A 25,954-nucleotide genomic window follows, 5' to 3' on the forward strand; every position below is an offset into this window, starting at 1 on the left:
ACAATAAAATTTAACAAAGGCTCACTAGAAAAAGTGTCGACTTCTGTGTTCTGTACAGTAGATACAGTACGTTGTAAAACTGGCCGCGTGGCACAGCAGCATTCAACCCCCCAAAATGTGATACTCAAAAACATTTTCCACATTATTTACAGATAAAATCCACAAAAAAAAACCCAGCTGGCAAACGTCACAGAAATACAGCGCAGCTTCACGCTAACAGCGGCTAACCTCTGGCTGCACAGACACCCCATAGAAGCTATACGGTTTACGAGCTAGTAGGCTAACTGGCTAGCATGGTAACGAGGCTAGTTAGGCTACAGCTGCTTTCACACATGATCAGAAAAACATGCCTTGTTTTTTCTGAATGCTACCAAGAGGTCAGTGAAACCAGACGTCATGAGACACCATCACGTCTTCGTCGTCTGACAGGCAGCTGCTGCTTTCCGTCTGGTTTCACCTCTTTTCACTTACTGTTTGCTTTCTGTCCTACTTTCTATCCACCTACCTCTCTGTCTGTTTGAGCGGCTAGCTCTCTGCTAGCTTTGTAAAGGAATGCACTTTGGTAGATTCAACCAAATGCCCTGGGTGTTAGTCACAACAATGACAACAGTAATAATCATAATAATGATAACTGAGCAGTCTGAGGTACCAACATGAAAAAACAACGTGTTAAAAACCACATTATGCTAACGCTATCAGTTCGCATGAGCACCATCGTGAGGCGCTCAGTGCCACTGTAGCAAGCAGGTACAAACGTGCTAGGTGCTACTAGCAGTCAGTTAGCAGTAGGCTAGTGTTAGCTTCACTGTAGAGAAAACATCAGTGCAGCAGCTAGCGGCTGGACGCTAGCGGTCGATCGGCTAGTGTTAGCTTAGCCCTGTCGTCAGCAGTCTGTCCTGAGGCGACAAGTGGCGACAGTTGGCTGATATGTGTCTGTACATTGTGCAGCCATGTTGTAAAACCCCCCCACGCCCCAACACACACACAAACACGTGTAGATGTGAGTGGACATCAGTTTAAAGCTACAATCTGTGGTTGGTGCGTTGGTCTGCGCCGCTGGCTCTGTAAACACTACGGAAGAAGACTTCTGCCAGGAAACTAAACGGATGATTAAAACAATAAATTCCATTGCAACATTGAAATTGTTGCACAAATCAGCCATAATAATGTCACTATAGCTAGCTAGCTAGCTAGCTACCGAGACATTAGCAAACTAGTAACGACTGTTTGATGCTGAAGTTTGACTTTAAGTCAATAAATCTGAAGTTTTGATTAGAAATGATGACAGTCGACTTTTTAAGTCAAAATTCAGTCAGGATGAAATCAGTCAAATATTCTGACGTCTTATTTTGACTTAATAAGTCAATTTTCTTTTCACAGCATTAATGAATTTCAATAAAACAAACAAAATATAACGGTGAGATATCGATCAATAGTTCAGTTAAAATCGATTGTGATATTCTACTTTGACGTACTAATGAGTTTATTTTCCCGGCAGGACTCGGCTTCCATTAAACACTCGTATTCAGCAGCTGATATTTAAGTTGCATTCAAGACAACTGGGATAATCAAGTATCCTCCTGCTAAAAGGTGCCACAGGGAGCCAAAATGGCCTCTAGTTCACAGACTGGATCGGATCTGAAGTTCTGTCTCTTCAGATTCCATCAACAGAAACAAAGTGTTGGCCCAGTCCGGACCAACCTCCAGACAAACACCACTTTTATCTTTTTCTATTGCCTGAAATGTTTTTTGTTTTTTGGCTCATTCAAATTCATGTTTTTTTAACAGAACTAGTTCAATTATTAACACGTGATTATTTAGGATGCTAACGTGGCGCTACGTCTGAGCCTCGACCTTCACTCTTCACTTCTTGGCAATGACGACGACAAAGCTTTCAGTTTTCTGCCCAGCGACAGCACTGTCAGGGTCACACTGCTCTCAGGGGTCAGAGGTCAAAGGGTTCACATGGGGTCTTTGGGCTTTGCTGAAACAAACCAGGAGCCAATCAGATCGCAGACTTTGGCCGCTTAAACTCACCCGAGTCTCTGTGACATCATCGTGAGTCGCACCAAAAACTGATAGCGACAGATTTTCTGAAGAGTTCGATAAATATATCAGAGATTGTTGCCATGACATCACAACTGCGTGTGTGTGTGTTGGGTGGGCGTGGCATGGCGTTGAGATACTGAAGGCACAAAGTTACGACTCTCAGCACTCGTCTCACTAAAAAAATTTAAAAAATTAAAAAACACAATCAACCAACCAATCAAATCTTTAAAAAACAAACACAAAAACATCAGAGAGGAGCCCCCACCCTCCCTCCTCCTCCTCCTCATCCTCCTTCAGTTACTTCCTGTTTCCTGTCTGGGTCCAGGAGGAGGGGGCGGAGCTTCCCCTGAGATGGGCGGAGCAGGTAGTGTCTGTGTGTTACATCATCAGTTCCTTCTGTGCATCACGTCACTGTCGTCCACCTCCATGTGCTACGTTACATCGCGGTTGCCAGGCCGATGGTGCACACGGCGACGACCTCCTCCTCCTCCACTTCATCATCATCCTCCTCTTCATCCTCCTCACAAAATGCTGAGCGTGTTCGGATACAGTTTGTGTGTTTATAGATATATATGTGTATGTGTTTGTGGGTGTGTGTGTGTGTTTGTGTGAGGGAACAAGCTTTAAGAAAACCTCTCATAACGTCGACACTGCACACACACACTGCTACATACAACACACACACACACACATTGCTACATACAACACACACACTCACACACAGACATACACACACACACACATTCAAGTATACGGCATGAACTGCACATCATAGTAAATATGTAGATTTGATTAATAAATAGTAATTAAAATTGTAGTAAATAAATAAGAAGCCTCTCCCCCCCGCCCCCCCCCCCTCACATTGATAGTTAGTTTGTTCTGTTGTGTTTCATGTTTTCATGTTTTCGTCACTTTCAGCTGAGTTGTGTTCAGTTTCTTGTTCCTGTGATGCCGCTTCAGAATAAAAGCTTTAAAGGATAAGTACCGTTTTTTACAACCTGGACCTTATTTCTGGCAAAATATATGGTCATTTACTCACCCAGATAACTTTGGTGTCATTCGGCGTCGTTCGGACGAAATTAGATCCAGTGTAGCGGCGATATATCCATATAATGGGAGAGACGGGGCAGCGACACACAGCCTCTATATAACGCATTATCTGCCACGAAACTAGTTAATTTCACTAATATTTTGTTACGATATGCTAGCGCTATTAGCCTCTGAGTCCGGGCTCGTCCGTTATCAACATCCGGGGTCAAACTAGCAGTAGCAGCTACAGGTAAACAAGGCGCGCTGTCGCGGGTGCGCGCGCAGCTCAGAGACGACATCTTCCAGGTCAGAGGTAGTAGATCAGCCTACAGACCCCGGATGTTGACAATAGACGAGCCCGGACTCAGAGGCTAATAGCGCTAGCATTTCATAACAAAATATTGATGAAATGAACTAGTTTCGTGGCAGATAATGCGTTATATAGAGGCTGTGTGTCGGTGCCCCGTTACTCGCATTATATGGATATATCGCCGCTACACTGGATCTAATTTCGTCCGAACAACGCCGAATGACACCAAAGTTATCTGGGTGAGTAAATGACCATATATTTTGCCAGAAATAAGGTCCAGGTTGTAAAAAACGGTACTTATCCTTTAACATTTAAAATTAACGGGGTGCTTTTATTGCGAAGACGTTACAGGAAATGAAACGTGTCTGTAACTGAATCAGCGGAGCCGCTTCGTTAGAGGTGATGATATTGAGACGAGAGCTCCACTAGCTGCTGTTGGAAAGTATGTTATGATAGCTCGCTTGCTAACGCTGTTGATACTCGATGTTTGGCTGTTAAGTCTTTTTTTAAATTTTTATTTATTTAGCCCAAAATGACAAATCACAGCTAACGACAGCCTCTGTCCTCAGGTGATCATCTCTCTCTATAAAGCTGTTGACTCGCTCGTTAATCAGACGAGTTGAGCGTCGAGTCCAGCGGCTCGAGTTGTGCTGACGTCTGTGAAATGTGAAAACTTCAGCGTGAGCTTGCTTCTTCACACTCTGATGTTACTGAGTCTTCTCTGATATTATGATGTTCAGTTCTAGTGGATATGAATCTGTGACGCTGAAAGAAACCCTGAATTAAAACAAAACACTGAGTCACGTGCTAACATCACGTTAGCTTCAGAGCTTCTGAACCTCTTGTTTCTTCCTCATCTTGAATCTTTCTCCACGTCTTCATGATATGTTCAGTTCATATAGAAATGTAAATCTCTCTCTGTTCCACCAACCAGCAGGATAAATCTCTAAAACCAGCCGACCTCTTCAGACACTTTGAACCTAAAACATGACTGACAGCTCACACTTCTCTGGTCTGAATGTGACGAAGCTTCAGGTTTTCACTGCAGCTGAGCTCAAGTTACATAAAACGTCTTCATGGTTCAGACTCAGCGGCTGCAGACAGACAGACATCCATCTAAACAAACACGTGTCTTCTGTCGCATTACACGAGATATTCTGGCCTCGTGTGATTTCTGTGCGTCTGAAAGTCTTTTTCCTGAAGCTGCTACAAATCAAATTATTCATTTTTTCTTTTCTTCTTGATCAACATGAATCCATCAAAGTATTTAAAATGACTCTCTTAAAAAATTTTCTTTAAAATGCTTCTGAATGATCAGAGGTTTTAGCTTCGGGTGAAGTTAAAACAGCGTTTTACATTTAAGATGAAATATAACATCTGAATTAAGCTAACTGGATCCTAGCGTGTCGTTTCATGTCGCACTGCAGCCACGTTTTCTTTTTTCTACTTTCAAACAGGAAAGACTTTGGTTTCTAACACGAACAGCCCTTTGACTTCAACATGATCTATAGTTCATCCATAAAACTGCCTTTACTCCACCTTCTTCTCCATCTTCTCAGCTCCTTCAGCCATTTTGTGTCGTCAATAATCACATTTGGTTAATTAAATAGGAAACAAAATGTCAAGTCAACACAGACGTACTTCTTTTCTGGTCTCTGAGAACTTAAAACACATTAAAAATCTAAATCTGTGCTTCGTAAGGCTGGGCAGTGGAGAGCTAACAGGCTATGGCTAAAAGAAGGCTAAGGCTAGCCACCAGACTGCCAAAAAAGGCAAACAGCGAGCCAGCTATAGCTAGCTGACTGATTTAAAGTTTGCTAGGCTAACTGCTAGCCAGTGAAAAGGTAAATAAGTGACAGCTAAACACAAACAAATAGCTGTCTAACAACTAACCAGTGGTGATCAGCCAGTTAACAGTTAGCCAGCTGACAGGCACAAAGCTAGCACGCCAACACAGGCTAGCTACATACTGCTAACTATGAAGTTAGCCAGCTAACAGGTAGATGCTTCAGTCCAGGTTGAGTTTGTTTTAATTGTGACGACGAATCAGCGCCGATGTTCCCCTAACTGAGTGATTCAGATGATGAGACAAAGATTAGCGAGCTAATCTGCTAATCTGTGCTGTTTTTTGCAGCTGTTACCTTCATAGTATAAAGATATCTGACTTATGAATCTATTGCATGAGCCTACAGACGACTGCAGACGTCACCTTGTAAGACTAAAGGTCATAAAAAGTTGTTTTTGGTGTCTAATCGATGACGATCAGCCCAGCGAAACAGATTCTGTGCTAACAACATAAAAAAGCCTTGTTCCCTCCGTCAGCACCATGTTTCTGTGTGTGTGTGTCCGGAGCTACAGAGTGGTGTGTGTTCTGATTGTCTGAGCAGCCCCACAATCATCTCAAACAAACAGTACGTGGTCACTTCCTGTCTCGCTGCTCACAACATAAAACAACTATTTCAGACGGGACTGAGTCTGAACGCACCGACGTTCACCAGTAAAGTCTCCTTCAGCTTGGCTCTCGGCCCGGCCCGGTCCATTCTGCACATTTTCACACCCCAAACGCTGAGTATTTGTCCTGAACGCACTCCAACGACGCTGTGAAAACCAGCGTGAAAAAAACCAAACGCTCTTACAAACCGGACAGACCAGTTTTATTCAGTTCCTGCCGGCTGCTCACGGCTGCTCGTGAGCGCACATCACGACTCCCACCACAGCGAGCGGGGTGCGTTCACTCTCAGCTGACCAGCTTGGGCAGAACCGTCCGTGGCTGGATGTTTCCGTTGGCATCGGTGATCGCTGCCAAGTTAGTCCTGGTTTTGGAGGAGGAGGACGTGGTGGTTGAGGAGGTGGTGGCGAGCTTGGAGATGGAGGTGATGGCGCCATCGGTGGTGGTGGTGCCACGTTTGGAGGAGGAGGTCTTTTCTCCGGTGGTGGTTCCTGCTGGCGGCTTGGGGAGCCGCCTCCTCAGCCACGGGTGGCGCAGCGCCTGGCTGGGCGTCATCCTGAGAGCCGGGTCCCACTCCAAACACTGTTTGAGGAAGTCCAGGAACAGCGGGTCGTCGCACCCTTTCAGCGCCGTGCTCCAGTCCTTGCTGCCCGGCGGGCCGCGGGCCTTCCCTCGCCGTGAGCGGCCACCGTTCAGCACGGTGGTGCCGTCGGGCAGCGTGGTGACGGTGCAGTACCGCGGGTAACCTTTGGACGACACAAAGTTCTTGGCTCTCTTGGAGGCGTCGAGGAGCTTCTGGCTGGGCATGCCCAGGAGTTCGATGATGCAGGAGAGCTGGTCGGCTTCGTCTTCGCCCGGTAACAGCGGGTAACCGGTCAGCAGCTCAGCCAGGATGCAGCCCAGAGACCACATGTCGATAGGCATCCCGTACCTGGAGCCTGGAGGAGAGACGAACACTGTTAAAGACTGAATCCAACCATCAACATGATCTGCTAATAAATACTTCACATTCCAGCTGTTCATTATCCAGAACACGCCGTCAGTTAGCAGACTGAAGATCGACTGTCTGCCCTCCAGGCAGCGACTGGTTTCAATACGTTTCTGTGAAATGTAGCCTGCAGAGATCATCTGCTACACACATTGAGGTGGTGTTCACACCGGACTCGTTTGCAGATGATGTTTTGACACCGGCAGCGTTTCACCGCAAAGATCAGTTCATTTGAGAACAAATCGCTCTGAGCTGCAAAACATTCAGGCAGAGATCAGCAGGAGAGCGAGTACTCGAACGCTGGAGGAGTTTGTTTGTGGTCAAAGTAAATGACCCATCAACAGGATTTTATAACAGCAGATCATTTTAGCATGATTTAATGATGCACGTCTTCCTCTGATTATTGGCCAAAAGCTGTGAAAACTGCTCGTACACTAATAATCCCTGAATCATTTATCTGTTAATCACTATTGATAACTTGCAGTCTAATCATATGAACAAGGCTCATGATCAGTTATTACTTTGTGACACCAAAGGACATAAATAAAACACATCAGAGACATTTAACTGCTGCATGTGAGCCTCAGGAAATGTCCCTGTGTGAAAAGGAACCGGACCAGAACTAAAACACATAAATGGACCAAAAGAACCGGTCTTTAGGTGAGATAAGTGCCCTTCGTCACCTTTAGTTGTCCGTCAGAGTCACTGTGACTGTATTTGTGATTTGAGAGTTGGCTGCTCTCAGTTTTCTCTCTCACGTCGGTTATCTTACCTAGGATGACCTCTGGTGCTCGGTAGAACCTGGACTGGATGTAGGTGTAAACTCTCTGATGTTCATAACAGCTGGAACCAAAGTCTATGACCTGGAGACAGATGTTCAGATGGATTAAAGAGCCTTCAGTGGTGCAGATTGAGATGTAAACAGAAAAACAAAGGTTGTGTTTCCGCCTCACCTTGATGCCGCTGCGGCCCTGCTGCTTCAGTAAGATGTTCTCGGGCTTGAGGTCGCAGTGGATGATGCGGTTCTTGTGCAGCGAGTCCAGACACTGCAGGATGGAGTGGGCGAACTTCCTGACCAGCGGGAGGCTGAAGCCCTGGAACTTGTTCTTCTTGATGAGCTCGTACAGGTTCATGCTGAGCAGCTCGAAGGTCATGCAGATGTGGTTTCTGAAGGTGAAGTTCTCCAGCATGTGGATGACGTTCATGCTCGAGTCCTTGTCCTGCTTCCTCAGGTGCTCCAGGATGCGGATCTCCTCCGCCGCCTGCCGGTGGAAGCGCTTCTCGTTGCGGACCATCTTCAGAGCCACGTGGGTCTGAGACTTGTGGTCGAAGGCCTTCACCACCTTCAGGGGGAGAAACAGGACGCTCTGATGGATCTTACATACATGTTAAGATAACCATCAACCTTCACACCACAGTATACTACAACCCTACCAGATGGTTCTTACTGTGATCAGCTGATTGAAATAAAAAACAAATACTATAAAAAAGTGGGTGACAAGAAACAGAAAAGATGAGCAGCAGACGAGTCGTGGTCGTACCTGTCCGAAGCTTCCCTTGCCGATGACCTTGAGGACTTCGTAGCGGTACGAGATGTGGTCGTGAGGAACGTGGATGTAGGATCCCTGATCGTCGTCGTAGCCGCCGTTGTTGGCTCCGCCCATGACTCCTGACCTCTTCTTGGCATTTGGACCGACGAAATACACTGAGGAGAAACGAGTACGTGAACATTTATCATTCTCAGCTACAGATTACTGGTTCGTCATCATCAGCATCAATGAAAACGTGTGAGCAGTTCAAAGCGCCTCACCCTCGGGGTAGTTGAACACCTCGTGGTGCTCAAACGACGACATTTTGGCCATGAACTGCTTCATGGCCTGCTCCGGGGTCAACGAGCTGGGCTTTGGCTTGCCGTCCGTCGACTTGTTGGAGGCGGCGCTGCCCTGCCGGCAGTGGTGGGCGGGCTCTGTGGCCGAGGTCTGGCGGTCCGGCAGCGGCAGCCCCGGCCGGGTGGAGCTGAGCGGGGCCAGGCCATTGGGCTGGGAGGTGAGGACCGGGCGCTTGTTGGTGTTCTCCTCGTACAGCTGGGTGACGTGGACCTGCGACTGCGACGATAGCTGGACGGCGTCCGACATGGCGGCTTTAGAGCCTCCCTGAGGGTAACAGAGAGACGGCGGATCAGACACAGCCTGTACGAGACACTTCTGTTGATTAGTCTTTTAATTACACATCAACCTGATGAGGTGAATAATGTTTGCACTCTTTAAACACTTCCTGGTATGTTGCAGTCCATATTTGCAAGAATCTGCCCAAACCTGTTGTAGGCGGGATTAACCCAGATTTACTTTGTTGTTATGTGTAAATATGACGGTTCGAAAATTAAAGACTTTGTTATTTCGGGGAAAACAAATGACATGTTTTTATTACTCTAACTACTGTAAACAATCTGAAACGACTATATAAATGAATACATGTCGTAAATGATCTTTAGTGTCTCTTGTTCAGGACTAATTTCCACATACATACAAAGAATCAACATGATTCAGATTTAGATAACTAAGATGTATTGGACAGGATTTTGCAAGGTCGCTATTCAAGTTGTGAATCCCCAACAAATGAGCTATAATTATCTCTATTGATGGGTTTTTCCTTTTATAGCTGCAGATTGTTTCCTTGTCTTCGTCTAAACGTTTTGTCAGCGAGGTTATTTCTGTGTGGTGTTATATTAAAACTCTGTTGTTGAAAAAACCACGAGAGTAATAATGTGTGATGTCTGAAAATCAAACCACAATAACACAAAGAAATCATTTTAAGTTATGAACACAACGTGGAGGTTTCTGCTCTCCACTGTTCAGAGCCCGGCAGACGTCGAGGTCACAGTTGGATAATTAACGCCTGAAATTACTAATTTGTTCCCTCAGATGAAGAACTGACACAGTCTCATTGTGACTGATGGACGAACAGAGACACAGCTGTCTCTCTCTCTGTTGCTTTGTCTCTCGCTCAGTGAGTCACCTCCTGTCGCCGTGGAGACCAGCACACCTGGGTCCTTTCAGATACAGTAACACACACACACACACACACGCATGAACACACACAGCAGCTCAGTTCAAAGACCTGCTCTTTACCACAAAATAACTGTGTGTGTGTGTGTGTGTGTGTGTGTGTGTGTGTGAACTGTTGCATAAAAACAAGGAAGTGAGTCGGGAGAGGAAAAATCGAAACAATAACACACGTGTGTTTTTGTGTTGTCGGGAGTGACGGTGACAAATGAGAGCCAAGTGTTTTCATCTGATGACTCCTCCCTCACCTGGCAACACCTTAAAAACACACACACACACACACACACACACACACACACACACACACACACACACACACACACACACACACACACACACACACACACACACACACACACACACACACACACACACACACACACACACAAAGGCGCTGTGTACATAAAATGACTCGGGCTGCGACTAACGCCGATCATCGATCTAACAAATACTTTCTCAGTGGAACAATTTGTCTATAAAAGGCCTCGTTTGTTCTGAGAAGAGTTAAGATCTTGGGCTGGACGATACGTCCTTAAAAGAAAATCACAATATGTTTAGGCTTTATCAGAAGACACATGATATATTTCAATATTCTTAAATCTCTTCAAAGCACTTCATAAATGTACAATGAGACATCGGATCGATAATCATCAGCAATGTGGATATAATGACTAAGTGGGTAAAGACAAGTCGAACAGTCTGGTAAGTTGAGAGAGTGACATCATCTGACTGTAACGCAGCCTTTAAAAACAGATGTTGGACATCATGACACGAGTGTTGTCTTTCCCTCAGACCGTGTAGAGTCTCATATTACGATATAACATCCATATATCGCTCAGTTCAATCCTCCGAAACCAGAATCCTGAACACAACCACTTCAGCTGTGGCTCCTGCTGTTAGAACGATTGATATTCCTCTAAATATATTGATTATCAGAGGTTATAAAATCTGCTCGGGCCAATAAAATCAGAGCCACACTCATTAAATATGTGGCCTGGCTGAGTGATACAGAGCCCTGAAGTTAATGCCATACTTCATAAGAGCCTCCATTATCATATCTTACAGGAAGCACTGCTAATGCTAATAGTCAAGGACATCACTCTGAAGGTAATGGAGTAAATAAATGCTGCATCAGCTCCTTCATACCATTAGTCCTGTGTGTGTGTGTGTGTGTGTGTGTGTGTGTGTCCATGTGTGTCCTTCACACCAGCCTATAAACCAATCAGCTGTTTAAAGCATCCTGGAGCCGAGGGCTATTATTAGCCGGGTGGCTACAGCTGACTGTTCCAGAGGACTGCTGCTCAGGCTCATTGCTTCATAGAGCTAACGGGGAGCTAACAAGCTAACTGCAGCTCGCTATGTTAAAGTACAGCCTTTTACAGCCATCGTGACTCTTATACAGCACACAGTCATGTTTTATAATGTCAGCGGTTTGCAACTGGGGGAAAAAAGACCGGAAATACATACGGAAGAAGTTATGCCTTTAAACACGTGTTTAACGTTGTCAAAGTTTAGTTTTTTTAACCCAAACCATGCTTTCCTAAACCTAACTAGGTATTAATATTCCTCAAACCTCAACAGAAAACTGGAAACAAACGGAAAGTAATGAGTGAAGTTGAAAGTATAATAAGATGGTTCAGGCAGATTTTGTCGTCATTTCGTGGGCAGAAATGTTTTGTTGTTCCTCGAGCAAATTTAACTACGATGTTCAAGCCACAACACCAACACGAGTCACAAAGCAATGACATCACAACAGCGTGATTGGTCATTAGCACTGAAGGTCCGGGTCCTTCTATGAACAACACCAACACGGCGACATCAGACTGTGCTACAGCAGCAGGTTGGTATCAGGCCCAAGCGGCTTCACGTTTCGTACAACACATCACCAGTTCCTGAACGATCCGTCTTTTCAATACCAATGTTCTGAAATCTGTGGATTACATCACACACGTGTGAGCCCTGTCTCTGGGTGTAACCACACTTTTATTTCCTTCACCTGCATGACTCGAGACAGCCAATCACCAGCACTGTTAGATCTTGGCACAACAATGAATGAGACATTTTTCTATACTTGACAGTATCGAGGTAATTCAGTCAGTGCCAGGAAAGTAACAAAGTCTGACACGCAGCCTTATTGGAGACTGCAGCGCCATAGTTATTTAGAAAGATGGTGTTTTGTTACGTTGTACCGAACAAAGTGAACAAACTGTAAACATTTCATTTGATAATTTGGGGTGAATGTGAGGGATGTGTGCAGTTTATCATTTTGTCTTTGTACTGCCAACAACTTTTCTACATCAACATTATTGTATGAGAAGAAAAAAAGGAGATTTTTGTTTTTATAAAAAGGGCTTTCTCTTCCTACATTTAACCAGATTAAACTGAGCAGATTTTATGCACAAAGATAATTCTTCATTCTCATTTTTTAGGATGAACTGATCACCAAAAAATCAAATCCTTAGTTCAGACGTGCAGATGAATCACGCTGTAAAATGATTTTAATTGGCAGCAAGTTTCCTTTGCAGAGTTGAGTTGCCAGAGGTTTGTTGCTTCTTGTCCTCTTGGAAAATATGACTGTTCCACTTTCCGCTCAGTGCTGCAGACATCAAACCTCAAACATCATTAAGCTTCAACTTTTGTGCCAAAGTTTCACGTGAGCTTCAACTTAAACTTGTCAAGTTTCAGGATTACAAACTAAAATATGTTCAACCTTCTTCCCCTCAGTCGTGTCAAACTGAAGTCAGAAGAGTTTCTTGATTTTGTCTGATCACATGATCAGTAAACAGACGGACTCGGTCTGCACTTACAGGAAGTTCACTTGTAGTGATTAAAGTTTACCACTGTACCACTACCCACAGCTGTAAAATTGGATGAATTGGGGTTATAAACACAGCAACAACATGCAGTTGATGAGGACAGAGTACAGAGAAAGACGCGAGTGTGTTCGTACCGTCAGCGGGTTGTGGTTGTTGTTGCGAAGCCGCGGCAGGGCGACAGGTGACGTCGTCTGCGAGCCACTGTGACCGGGGGAGTAGACCGGCTCGCCCACTTTGCCTGAAAACAAACGGAGAGATACAAAGGTTAACTTTCTATTTTCTTTTGATTCAGATTAGAAGATTGATATCGGTTTCATTTCTAAGTGTGCAGTACAGTCAGAGATAAATCTAGTGTTTAGCCTAGCTTAGCACAAAGACTGTAAGCAGAGGAAAACTGCTAGCCTAGCGCCATCCATCGAAAGTGAACAAAGTCTCATCTACATGTTGCATCCTGCAGGTGTCTACAGGAGACACCGCGGTGCTAGCAGCAGTTAGCTACGCAGCTGTTTGTTGACTGCATCTCTACAGTCTTGTCCTCACCGTGGGGTTGCCAGGTTTGAGCTCTCTGATTAACCGCTGATGTTACACTAGAAGCTGACTACATGACAAAGTATCAACCTTTCAGAGTACAAGATGTGTCGATGCCTCCCTTCAACATACCGAATATCATATGACATGACCAGCACAGAAAGAGCTTGTTACATAACACACACATCAGGACCAGGCTCGTCAATCGCCTCAAATATTCAGGAGAGAATTCCTCCGACCCCGGTGGGTCATCTGGTCCAATCAGGGTTAGATCAGATATGTTTAGACTGAACACAGATGTATACATAAACAGACCAACACACATAGAGACCGACTGACAGAGACGTGGACTTCATTGCCCTCTTCTATATAAAGCAGCGTTGTTAAAGAGCACCAGTCACAGCTCATCATTAACTCCACTTCTCTCATCTTTCTGCTGTAATGCAGGCGACTTCATTTACTCTACATGCCACGTGCACTAAAGCACAGATACCTGACCCGATGGTCCTGGCCGGGCTCGGATAAAAGTTTAGAAACAATGTGCTGTATGATCTCAGTGAATATTCTTCTCATACATGGATGTTTTTCTCTGGTAAATTTACCAGTTTGATCTCAGAGAATATTTTTTCTTGGAAATCTATGACTTCAATTTCAGAAGTGATACCCTTTGTTCCTCAGAATATTACCCACAAGCCCCGGCTCCTTTCTTTCTTAATCATTTATTTATTTATTGCCGACAACGGCGCTCAAGGTGCAACGTTTTTTTCTATTTTCAGCACACATTTATGACGGCGACTATCACAGGTTTTTTCTTGTAAATCTCAAACTTCAATCTGTTGAGTTTTTTCAGCTCCGTCATTCATTTTATTCATTTATCTTTGTCAACAATGGTCCTTATTCAGCGTCACAGTAAAAAAACAAACATCAGAAACACCTCTCAATAAAATGCCGTCCACTTTAACATCACTGCAAACTACAACCTCAACAACTCTGTTGATCCAAACAGAATATAAGTATCGATTGGTTGAGCCTGTGTGAGAGCTGCTGTATCAGACCGCATTAGGCTTCACAGGTGTACCTAATGAAGTGGCCACTGACTGAACAGATTAATTGAAATGCAGCCTGGAGGGCAGGAAGTCCATTTAAAAAGCGGGTGTGACGTGCGTTGGAGGATGGAGCGGACTGACCCGGGCCACAGTGATCCAGTCTGGTCTGGAGGCTCCTGCAGGTTGACTCAGTCTAAGGAGGATGAAGGGTTTAATATAGCCTGATAATCCCTGATACATGCCTACATCTCCCTCTCCCTCTCCCTCTCTCTCTCTCCTCGTCTGTCTCTGCAGCTTCACCCACTCTAACACGAGTACAGCTACAACACAGCGGGGTCAGAGGTCAGAGGTCACAGCAGACCTCTATCTTAATATTGAAGAGTATGGAGAGCGATGATAAGGTCTGAACTTTGACCGACTTCCCTTCAGTCAGATGTTTCGTCCATTTTACAACCAAACAAAGTGACGCAGACATCTGGTTCATCCAGCTGTTACATTCTGCTCAACGCTGTCTAATTGGACCACTTCTTCTGTCCACACAGACGTCAAGAAGACACACGGAGACACTCTGAGCAGGATGGACTTGTTCCAACTACAGCTGCAGCTAATGATTGTTCATCCCAGCTGATAGTCTGTCAATTATTTTCTCGACTAGTCGATTAGTTGTCAGAGAATCATGAATAGTGTCGATCAGGATGACGTCTTCAGTTGTCTTGTTTTGTCCACAACCCAGAGACATTCAGTTTACTGTCACAGACGAGGACAGAAACCAGAAAATTTCTGCTTTAAAATAACACTTCAAGCACAAATTAGTACAAATGTTTGTTGACGTACACTCAAGTGTCATTTATAGATATTAAATCAATCTTGTCAACAGTCCAAAACCCAAAGATATTTAATTTACGGTGACATAAAACAGAAAATTTGAACATTTTCATATTTGAGAGGCTGAAACAGCAAATGTTTGTGTACTATTTTGATATTTGACTTTTCAAGTGAAACCATCAAACATCGTCTGGTTCCAGCTTCTCAAATGTGATTTTCTGCTTTTCTTTGTCAGTTCTGACAGCAAATGAAGAGTCTTTGGGTTTTGGACGGTTGGTCGGACAAAAGAAGCAATTTGAAAACATCAATCTGTGAAATTGTGGAAAACATTTTTCAATGGATTGGAAATGCCTTTAAATAAACAGATGATTCCAGTTCCCGGAGGGTAGATTTTTCACAGTTATTTGACATTTTACAGACTAAAAGATCTTGAACAATACTTTGTGGAACAGCTGGAAACATCTGGAACAGAGTTTAAAACTGCTTTATTATAAAAGGAATACACAGCAATCTGGGTTTAAGATAATATTGCTATATTTTTTGGCTACATCATAAAACATGATATACATCTCTATTTAAAATCTCCTTAAAAACTCGACTGGACGACAAATCAAACATCACAACGTGCAGCCTGTAAATCCAGGAAAAGACAACACTTATGATTTATCACCATATAACGACCTCCAAAATCTACGATGTTATACAGTCTCATATCACTATAATGATATAAGTTGTTCTGCTGCAGACCCTCACAGGCCACCGTCCGTCCAGCTCCCAGCAGCTTCCTGTGTCGGTGCAGCAGCGTGCCGGGTGGAGCAGACAGATGGTCTCTGCCTCTAATCTGAACGCTCTCTGTAATCCTGCTAATGAGGACGACTCGGATCACATCGGACCACGGCACAGATCCGCGCCGCACACCGCGCCGACATGCTCCGAGACCGCTACATGACAAAGATCACTGCAACACGGCTAACGACAGACTCCACACTGCATCCAGACCTGCACAGAAAGTGCAGACGCAGCACAAACATGCTGCAGTAAAACAAAGAGCCTCTAATGCATCGAGATCCTGCTAATGACCGAGGCCACGCCAATCAATCAATATGTTCTGATCTGTTATCAATACACAAGCACTTTAATCTCTTCTGTTGTGAGCCGCAATCAGACCAGTTTTCTTTCTCTCCTGCCGACTATTACAGAAAAGATTCACTGATTTACTGATCAGACGATAAGCTGATTGAAAGAAAACAACATTTTTGATAATTGACTTTTAATTTCAGCAATTATTCGATCAAATACCGAATGTTTTCTGGTTCCAGCCTCTCAGAGGTCAGTATTTACAGTTTTCCTCTGAATATCTTTCAGTTTTGGGCTAATAAAAATGTCACCTTGGGGTTTGGCACACACAGCAGACATTTTATAGGCTAAATTATTGATCACTACCAGGAAATATGTCTGCAGCTTTACTCCAGCTGCTTACAAGCTGCACATGTGCAACAATAAAGCAACTAAGACTGAACAAGAAGACTTTAATCCTTTACAGCTGAAATCAACATCTATGAGCTCATTATAATCAATAATAATGATTATTTTCCCAGATTTTTACAGAAAACACAAATGTGAATATTTGCTGTTAACGGTCATTATAAATGTAATATCTTTGTACATTTCAATATGTCTGCAGTTTTACTCCGGCTGCTTTAAAGCTGCATATACGCAACATTAAAGCGACTGAGTGTGAGCATCATGAGTTACATCTTTTACAGCTGATATGATCCACAGAAGCTTGATTTTCAATGATTTAGATAATAAATGTATATTATGTTATTTCTTTAAGCAAAATTGCCCAAATATTTTCTGGTTCCAGCTTCTCAAATGTTAAGATTTGCTGTTTTACGTCTCTGTAAATAAATATGTTTGCAGCAGTCAGACTGAAAGCTGCAATGACTCAATCGATTTATTGTTTGAGTCAGTAAAATTAGTTTTTGGGTTTTGTGTCAGTTGGACAAATCTGAAGACATTGTGATGAGCATTTCTTTGGCATTTGATAGACTAAATCATTAATGGACTAGTCATTGAAATAATCGGCAGACTAATTAATAATGAATATGATTATAGGTATTCATTTATTATATATCATGTCAGATATTTCCTCTTTCAACTTATCCCCTTGGCCTGTCTTGCACTTGAATCTGAGCTAAGGAAAGCCCTTTGAGGCAAAAATATGATATCTAAATATAAAATTGACTTGTGGACAGTGTAAATAAAATTCTCTGTATATGTAACATCTCTATCTTTATCATAACACATTTTCTGGAACACAGCGGAGAAAAGGTAGGTAGTAGATGAAATATTTTACAATGTACATGTCTGCTGACTGCTGAAGAAATCACCAATAGTGTGATATTGAAAAGGACATTAAGAGGTCTGGTCTGTTCAAACACCTGCACACAAGAAACTTCACCTTCTGACACCATCAGTAGTGAAATACAACCAAATACATTAACCAGAGATGACATAATCTCTGAAGGCTTTTTTTTCTCATTTTGCCGTATATGCTGTCTTGTTTTGTCCACAAACCAAAAGGTATTCAGTTTTCTGTCACAGAGGAAAGAAAGCAGAAAATATTCACATTTAACGAGCTGGAATCTCAAAACGATTACTCAATTATCATAACAGTTGTGGTGCATTTAATAGTCGACAATTAACTAATCAGCTCTACAGCACATGACGACACTGTACTCTGCCCGTACAGTACAAACTGATAATGCAGCAGGGATCTATACTGGAGCACACATGCAGTATTCCTCCTTCGCTGCGAGCCTGACAGATGCATGCTAACAGAGTGGAAAAGCAGCGTGCTAAATGTGAATTTGACACTGAGCTGGAGATGCCGGAGAGCCGGCGAGCACGCTCGGCATGCTGCTCGACAGGACGAGTGGGAAAATGTGCAGCAACGTGACTGCACAGATGCAGCGTTGTGACACTCAGACAGAAACTAACAGAGGTGCAGAGTGAAAAAGAAAAGCCTGACCTGCAAAGCACAGAAAGTGACCTGGATATTAAAGGTGAGGAGATTCCAACCACAAAGTTACTCTGTTAGCATCTCAACCTGCTGACGTCTTTATTTCTGTCCCTCATGGCGCTGGAGTTTCTAGGAACTACATTAATCAGAATTCAAGGTCTTAAGGCCAGAATGAATTCCTTCTTCAGTACTCTTCAAATTAAGTTTGTGAAACAGCCTTTTCTCTCATCAGTAACGAGTAGTTGAGCCGATTTCAACACCTTCTAATCGGTTTGATATAAGGTCTAAAGACCCAAACAGACCGGTGATACCAAATATCAACACTAGATGTCACACAAGACTCAGCCACTCTCAGGAGGACATAATGAGAGCCCATGAATGAGAGCGTAGCAGCATTACAGTCCATCAGGGCAACTGTTACACTCCCTGTTTTAATTTCTCACAACAATGCAACCTGTCCTCTTTTAAATTTCAACATCAAAATAATAAATAAAATAAGACGTCAGCCGAGTGAAACTGGAGAAAAGATGACAGTTCAAGTAGTCACGTTTGTGAATCATGCAAGCCAATGAGTTTTGCACAACAAGATCCTGATAATGTTTCACAACAAAGGCCTTGTTATGAAATACGCTGGTTTCTGTCTATTTGAAACAGATACAGGAAATGTTGAGTTTGTGGGCTCCTTGCTACTAGCCACATGCGTCAGTTCTCACAACCTGATGTTACACCTGACAAATGCTGCTTCGGTCGGTTGGCACAAAATCAAACCAGCTAAGTCCTTTACATCGGACCCGACAAACAAAACCGGAAACCTCGGGTGGTTTCTGTGTTTCGTCAGTAAGCATGAGTCTTGGTAGTTGCCAGTATGCAGTGAAAGCGTAAAAATGGCTGAGTTGTGCAGTATGTGCCCATCATAATGTTAGCTAGCGAAGGCAATGTCATTGTTAGCTAGCGCGAGCAACTTTAAAGGTGCAATATATAAAAATTGGCTATCTGTCCAATTCATACTCAACAATAGGGGGCAGCATATCACCAGAGTTACCGTAAAACTGCTGCTAACTGTAGCTGCTGTTAGCTCAGTTAGCGGTGCAGCTATGACCAGGGGGAGCGTTGGCGTTGTTTACACCGCTATGACAGGAGCGTCGGACCACCAGGAGGAGTGAAGAGCGGGACTGAAATCAGGCATTAGCGCCAGTGTAGCGATGACGCATTTTTGTAGCTAACCCTGAAGTTAGCATCGTCCTGGTTCCCACCATAAAAAACCTGAGATATCTGAATTGGATTTTCGATTATTGCCGAAATTAATGTCTGTGTCAAACACAAGTTTATGATACTTACAGGTTTTGTTCATCAAGATAATCTTCAGAGATGAACACCACTTTATGACAAGGGAACCAGATGTGCTAAAAACTAAGACTGCAAAATGCTAACTGGTATCTGGGCTTTAGGACTCACTGCTACACCAATCTACTGCTAAATGACAACCGTCTCTAACCAACAAGGACATTCTATATTTACATTTAAAACATTGTAAGTATATAACATAGCCAACATCATGCTAGAAACTAACAAAGTAAATGTTTTCTAATGGCATAAATAGAAACATTAGCAGTTTCAAGCCAACACAAAGCTCAAGCAGGAATATTAGCTATTTATATTAGCTTCAACAGTCCTGAGGGGCATTAGCATGTGTTTATCAAGCTCATTTATGATACAAAGCGTGTCGTTGTGTTATATTTAGGAGCTGAAAGCTACAAATTATCCATTATAGAGACGTTAAAAGACCCAAGAGAAGCCAACTGACCTCTGACTGAACTGAGGAGAAGCTTTATTTCTGTCTGCGAGCTGGAGGCCAGAAATTACCCAGCAACCAACAACACACACACACACACACACACACACACACACACTAAATAACAGCAAACACCATTTCTGACATGACACACACACAAACCCAAGAAACACAGAGGAATAACTGACAGTCAGCTAGCAGCCGTGTTGCTGATCTCCAGGCTTCCTAACACACCAGGAACCAGGTTCTGCTGCTGCTGTCACCTCTCATCTGCTGTTAGCTAACGCTAGCTAAAAATAAACCTCACAGACAGGGGGGGAACACGTCTGGAGCAGCCCCCAGTTTGGTTGCTCTTTCTCGGCTTGTTTTGTCCCCTCGGACCGCAGCTTGTCCTCGGTCTGTCCTTTTATAAGATTACAGATAATTTAATGAGCAGAGAGAGAGAGAGACGAGCAGTTTCTATTCCTGGCTGTTAGCTAGCACAGCTCCCAGCCCTTCCCTCACTGTTTTCTTCCGTTTCTAACTCATTACGGTTTCATTTACACTGGATTAAACAGAGCGAAATCACAAGCGGGGGATCGGCGGTGTGTCCCCGCAACACTAGCCGGGCTCAGGCGCCCTGCGACCGGCTACAAGAGGCTGTGCTCACCCGTCGGGAGGACCGAGGTTCCGGGCTTCTTGGTTAACATGGCGGCCGCTCCTCTCCTCTGGACACAGACGGACAGGACGCCTCCTCTTCCTCCATCTGCAGCTCCTCCTCTTCCTTCTCCCTACTCCTCCTCTTCTAATCCGTCTGTTCACTAACTCCTTCAGACAACAGGAGGACTAAAATAACTCTGCTCGGCCTTAAATTCACTGTTTTTAACCCGCAGATCCTCCTTCTCTGCCTGCACACGCACACCAGCCGTTCGTATGGAAGCCGAGAGGGGCCAATAAAGAGAGAATACTGATGACACTCAATGTTGAATCATGAGATTAAAAATAAACAACAGTGATTATTATGAAAACAAAGTCAAAATGACGGGATACATTTTGACTTTTGTTCTCATAAATTCTATTTTTTATCTGATATTGATGACTTTTTATCAAAATATTGACTTTTATCTCATCATTCCGATTTTTCATCCCAAAATTATTATTTTTTATCTAAAAAATCTGACATTTTACCCAACATTTATAACTTTAATTATATAACTTCTACTTTTCATCCAATATTGATGACATCTTATCTCATAATTTTGACTTTCTAGCTCATAACTATCGGTCATCTTCTTATTGTCATTTATTGATTTTCGTCTTTCATTTATTTCTATTGTTGGCATTACCTTTTTGTTTGTTTCCTCTCTCTTTTGTTTTATGGCTTTTATTTATTTCACTTGTAGTTAATAATTTTGACTTTTTGTGTTCTCACATTTTCTGTCTGTCTTCTTGTTTTAACTCACTAATTAGTTTTTTATCTCATAATTTCTCTTTTTTCATTTAACTGGCAGAAATAAGCTTCTACAGTTTTATCTTAAAAAGGAGTATTTTAACTTAGTACAGTTCACCACTGCAGCTAAAGCTCAGCTCACGTTTTAAGAGTAAGAGTTTTTAAGTTGTATTCATTTGATATATTATTTTGTTTTATTTTCATTTTGAATGGTTCCTTATCTGTTTCTGACCCCTGCAGTCTGATTCGTGTGCTGCTCTGAAAGGAGAATTTTCTCCTTGGTACCAAACAGCTGCCTCAGTATTTGACTTTATCGCTGCAACACGCTTCACTATGTTCAGACTAACAGCATTAATGAACCTGCAGGAAACCAGATCAACAAAACTGATGCCTCACACCACGAAACCAGACTAAGTAATGCTAAATCAAATGATACTCACCACCTTCGTCCCAGAAAACAGTAAATGATGCTCAAGGTGTAGCAGAGCAGGGTGCTGTTCTCCACCTCCAGCTCCTCCAGCAGTTTCCACATGAGGACATCATCAGTCTCACAGTGTGTGGTTGTTTATTTGGCTGCCTGGAGACCAACAACTTGTTTACATCAGAGTCAGCTATAGCCTCGCTTCTGGGCAGTGTTTAGTTGACAATAAAGTTTGTTCAGTTGATGTGTGTGTGCGTGCGTGTGTGTGTGTGTGTGTGTGTAGTCTCAGGTTTCATAGCTTTTAGTTAAATTACAGAGAGACTTACGTAAGACACACACACACACACACACACACACACACACACACACACACACACGTTAGCTGAAGTAACTAAATAAGCACAGATTACCACACCTCTTTTTTTCCAGGTAAAACTAAAAGACACAGGATTACTGAGAAATGATTAGTTTTTTAATCAGATTGTAGATAAAATAAATTGATTATGAAATGCCCTACTTGGGCTCTAATGCAGCACGCAATCAGCAAATTAACTAGTAACTAGAGTTATTAAATACACGTAGTGGAGAAAGAAAGTACAATATTGTCCAAGATGCAGTGAAGTGTAACTGTAAAGTAGCAGAACATTTAAATACTCAAGTAAAGTAGCTTGACATGGTCCTTAAAGGTGACAGAAATGTCCACACTCCATAAAACTCAGAGACAGTAAAATCTGATATATAAAAAAAAACATTAAGATGGACGAAGAAGAACATTTTAATTTTAATAACAACCTCATGTAAACATGACATTATCATTACAAAATAAAATAAAAAAAGATCCTTTTATTGTGAAAGATTACGCTGACCGGAAGTCGTTTCCTCACCGCGACTGGCGGTTTTCTTCAACAAACTCCGTAATGGCGGCCGGGCGAGGGGAGTTTTATCGGAGTTTGCTGGAGGGCCTGGAGAGGAAACCCGCCCAGCCGGGTCGTGGGAGAGGAACACCCGGTCGGCGCCGAGGACAGTCGGGTCCGGGCAAACGACCCGACTGCAGGGTGAAGAAGAAGCAACCAAAGGCATCACCGAGCTCGGTTAGCGGGAAAGATGACAGGTGACGGGGCGGATAGCACCGCGTGAGGCCGGGGCAATTTCCACTAACGTTAGCTAGGCTACATGCTAACGTTAGCTACGTTTCTGCCACGCCAAAGCATCAGTTACTTTCATTTTAGGGATTTAATGTTACTTACTAGCATATTTTTTGTTTTATTTCTATCCAGAGCAGAGAGAGAGAAAGATTTTCCCAAAATAAAAACTTTTCCATCCGAAGAAAACCTAATGGAGAGGTAAGTCCATGTCATGTGACCCACTGACTCAAAATTAAAGCCAATTTTTATTATTACACTTGGCAATAAGGACAAACCTCTTTATATTGTAGCGTTTTATCTATTTTTTTTAGTGATTTAAAAAAAATTAAAATCAGCATTTTATTGTCAATAGCTTCCAGGTCATGTGACCCACTGACTCAAAATAAATGCCAAATTGCTTCCTGTACTGGTCGAATGACATGCATACAAGACATAATTAAGTAAATAACAAAAGCAATGAACAGGTGGGACACAGTTGTATAATTTTAAGGAACTTATTTTTCTTCAGGCTGCCGTGTGAGATCCTGATTAAGATCCTGTCGTACCTGGACGCGTCCTCGCTGTTCTGCATCAGCCACGTCAGCAAGCTCTTCCACTGGCTCGCCAACGACGAGTGAGTCCGACAGAGTCAACAGTCCCCATGTAGTAAGAGTATTTAAACCAGAAGGTAGTTTACAGGACCGCTCAACCACTGCTGTGTATTTTTCTATTTTTTTTTCTTTTTCTATACTTTTTTAATCAGCAGATCAGAACAGGATTACGTACAGAATATTTTTGTAATCTTGCGTTAAAGTATATAAAATTGACAATATGACTTGATTCCACAGTCAGTCTGCACCTTCTCTCACTGTAGTGCCATGTGGCAGAAGATTTACATGTCAGAGTTTGGGACTCGAACGTGGCGGCCGAAGTCAGTGGATAATGCAGCCCTGAAGGACGACCCGGTGGAGGTGGAGGTGGAGGATCGGTCTGCGGGCCACTGGAAGAAGCTGTACTTTAGGACGGCAGCTGGACATGAAATGAACAAGTGGAGGAGAGAGCTGAGAGAAAACAGTCTCTACACCGGGCTACCCAGACAGACAGAGTGGGTCCTCAGGTACGAGAGGCAGTCCACTGCGCTCCCTGTATGACACGCAACAATGACTTTGTAGTATGAAATTCACTGAAGGTTCATGGTTACTTTTGCCAGATTCTTTGAGTTATCACCTGCCTGATTTATCAGATTCTCACTCCTCTTCTCTCACTAAAGCCCCTTTTCACTTACTCATAGTAGTTACCATGATGAAGTGTCAGGTTAACATATCTGTTTTAAAAAGCTGAAACCACTGACAAACCTAAATATCAGTCCCATCCAGTTATTTTAGCACTGTGTTGTTTTTTTGAAAATGTTTTCCAGGAACCTGAACGTGAGCTGGGAGCTGACGGTGACTGATTGTCTGGGACGGGAGAACACACTGGAGCAGAGCCGAGCGTACTTCTTCGAGTCGTCTGTGATCATCCGCTGGAGCGAAGGCAGATTCCCCAGATATTGTCACATCCAAAACATCCAGCTGCACGGAGTCCGGAAGGAGAGGCTGAAGAGCCCCGAAGTCAGGAAGTAAGACACTTCTCCTCTACAACGCCTCGACCCTTCCACCGGCACACCTTCACCACTCCTTCCTCTTCCTCTCCATCAGGCCTGGCTGGCGCTCTCTGATTTTAAAGCTGGAGGTGAAGTCTCAGTGTGCCCAGCACCTCGGCAAAGACAAGCTGGTCAGACTGCTGCATCTGGCGCCTGGCTTCATCATCGGCATCTGGAGGGTAAATGTTAAACAGAGAAAATAAACTATTCTAGATTTCTTTTAGACACATTTTGTATAAACTCAGCCTGATGTATGTGGTATCTTTGGAGCGTTATGAATCCTTTCCAGAATTTAAAGTACTCGATTTTTAAATGTTTGTAGGGTCAGAAGAGTGTTGCTTTCATCATGGCCAGCCTGCACTTCCACAAGTTGGTGGAGAAGAGTCTGCTGGGATCTCCAGCCTGGTAAGTTCACCTCTCATAACTATCAGACTGACAAACAAACATCCAGTTTTCTTGGTAAATTGAGAGCTCCCTCTGCTGGTATCAACACGTCACTGCAGCTTCATTAACCCAGTTGAGATGAGGGTGCAAAATATTTACAAGGATTTATTTTTCAAATGTTAATGATTTTTATTGTCGTTTAATTTGTTGATTATTTTCTTGATTAATCGATAAAAAAAACTGACGATGATGACGTCCTCAAATGTCTTGTTTTGTCCACAACCCAAAGATATTCAGTTTACTGTCAGAGAGGAGGAAAGAAACCAGGAAATATTCAGAATTAATAAACTGGAATCAGAGAATTTTGATTTTCACTCAAAACGAAAAATAAATTGTCGAAATAGTGGATTAATTTAATATTTGGCAAGTAATTGATTAATCTCTGCGGCTCTAATTTATGTAATGTAACAACACATCTCATAATTTAAGAAATAAACATTTGCACCTTTTTTAAATTTCAAATCAAATGTATCATTTCGTTCTTTAAGTCAGTGTTTGATTTGATCAGTGATTCCCGTATTAGGAGACACACTAGTACTGTTACTACAGTACTGTTGTTGAACTTAAATCACATTTAATCCATTAAATTACACTTGCATCAGCTCTGATGCAGTCAAAACTGTTATGTTCAGTCTCTCTACAATTTTCTCTGCAGTATTCATCTTCAGTCTGTTCAGGTTGTCCTCTGGTCTTCATCCTGTTTGTCCCTTCCTGCAGCCCGTACTATGAGCCCGAGGACCTCCCACATGTGGATAACTCGGACCCTGAGTTTGGTCTGCACGGCTACAGTCTGCACTTCGTCTTGCACAACACCGGCACTCAGATCATGTCAGGAAACTTCCGCCAGCTCTCCTGTTGCACAGGTAATCTGATTACAGAATGCAATCTGGTCAACAGATTTGCATTTTTATTGAAGTTAAACCTGTTCTGACCCAGACTCTATATTTGATAAATAACATCCAGATTTAAAAGTAA

General features: G+C 43.1%; 2 protein-coding genes across 3 annotated transcripts in view; one reads left to right on the top strand and one right to left on the bottom strand.

The window, feature by feature from the left end:
* Positions 1 to 6,020: 6,020 nt before the first annotated feature.
* On the bottom strand, positions 6,021 to 21,916 carry dyrk2 (dual-specificity tyrosine-(Y)-phosphorylation regulated kinase 2). The gene is given in 9 exon segments (XM_084346202.1): positions 6,021 to 6,775; positions 7,598 to 7,688; positions 7,779 to 8,168; positions 8,367 to 8,530; positions 8,636 to 8,978; positions 12,838 to 12,941; positions 20,569 to 20,634; positions 20,637 to 20,723; positions 21,789 to 21,916. Coding segments are annotated over 8 exon segments (1,836 nt in total). The 5' UTR covers positions 20,665 to 20,723; positions 21,789 to 21,916; the 3' UTR covers positions 6,021 to 6,125.
* A 734-nt stretch (positions 21,917 to 22,650) lies between these two features.
* LOC311252176 (F-box only protein 15-like) overlaps positions 22,651 to 25,954 on the top strand; it is a 37,938-nt gene continuing 34,634 nt past the window's right edge. For both annotated transcript variants that reach the window (XM_084345100.1, XM_084345101.1), the window contains exons 1-8: positions 22,651 to 22,880; positions 23,047 to 23,112; positions 23,423 to 23,527; positions 23,768 to 24,010; positions 24,311 to 24,511; positions 24,591 to 24,714; positions 24,858 to 24,940; positions 25,697 to 25,842. In XM_084345100.1, coding sequence (XP_084201226.1) covers positions 22,687 to 22,880; positions 23,047 to 23,112; positions 23,423 to 23,527; positions 23,768 to 24,010; positions 24,311 to 24,511; positions 24,591 to 24,714; positions 24,858 to 24,940; positions 25,697 to 25,842 — 1,162 coding nt within the window. In that variant the 5' untranslated portion in view covers positions 22,651 to 22,686. The remainder of the gene's footprint in view (positions 22,881 to 23,046; positions 23,113 to 23,422; positions 23,528 to 23,767; positions 24,011 to 24,310; positions 24,512 to 24,590; positions 24,715 to 24,857; positions 24,941 to 25,696; positions 25,843 to 25,954) is intronic.

Source organism: Pagrus pagrus (assembly GCF_965226575.1).
Source record: "Pagrus pagrus genome assembly, chromosome: 23".
Classification (NCBI taxonomy): domain Eukaryota; kingdom Metazoa; phylum Chordata; class Actinopteri; order Spariformes; family Sparidae; genus Pagrus; species Pagrus pagrus.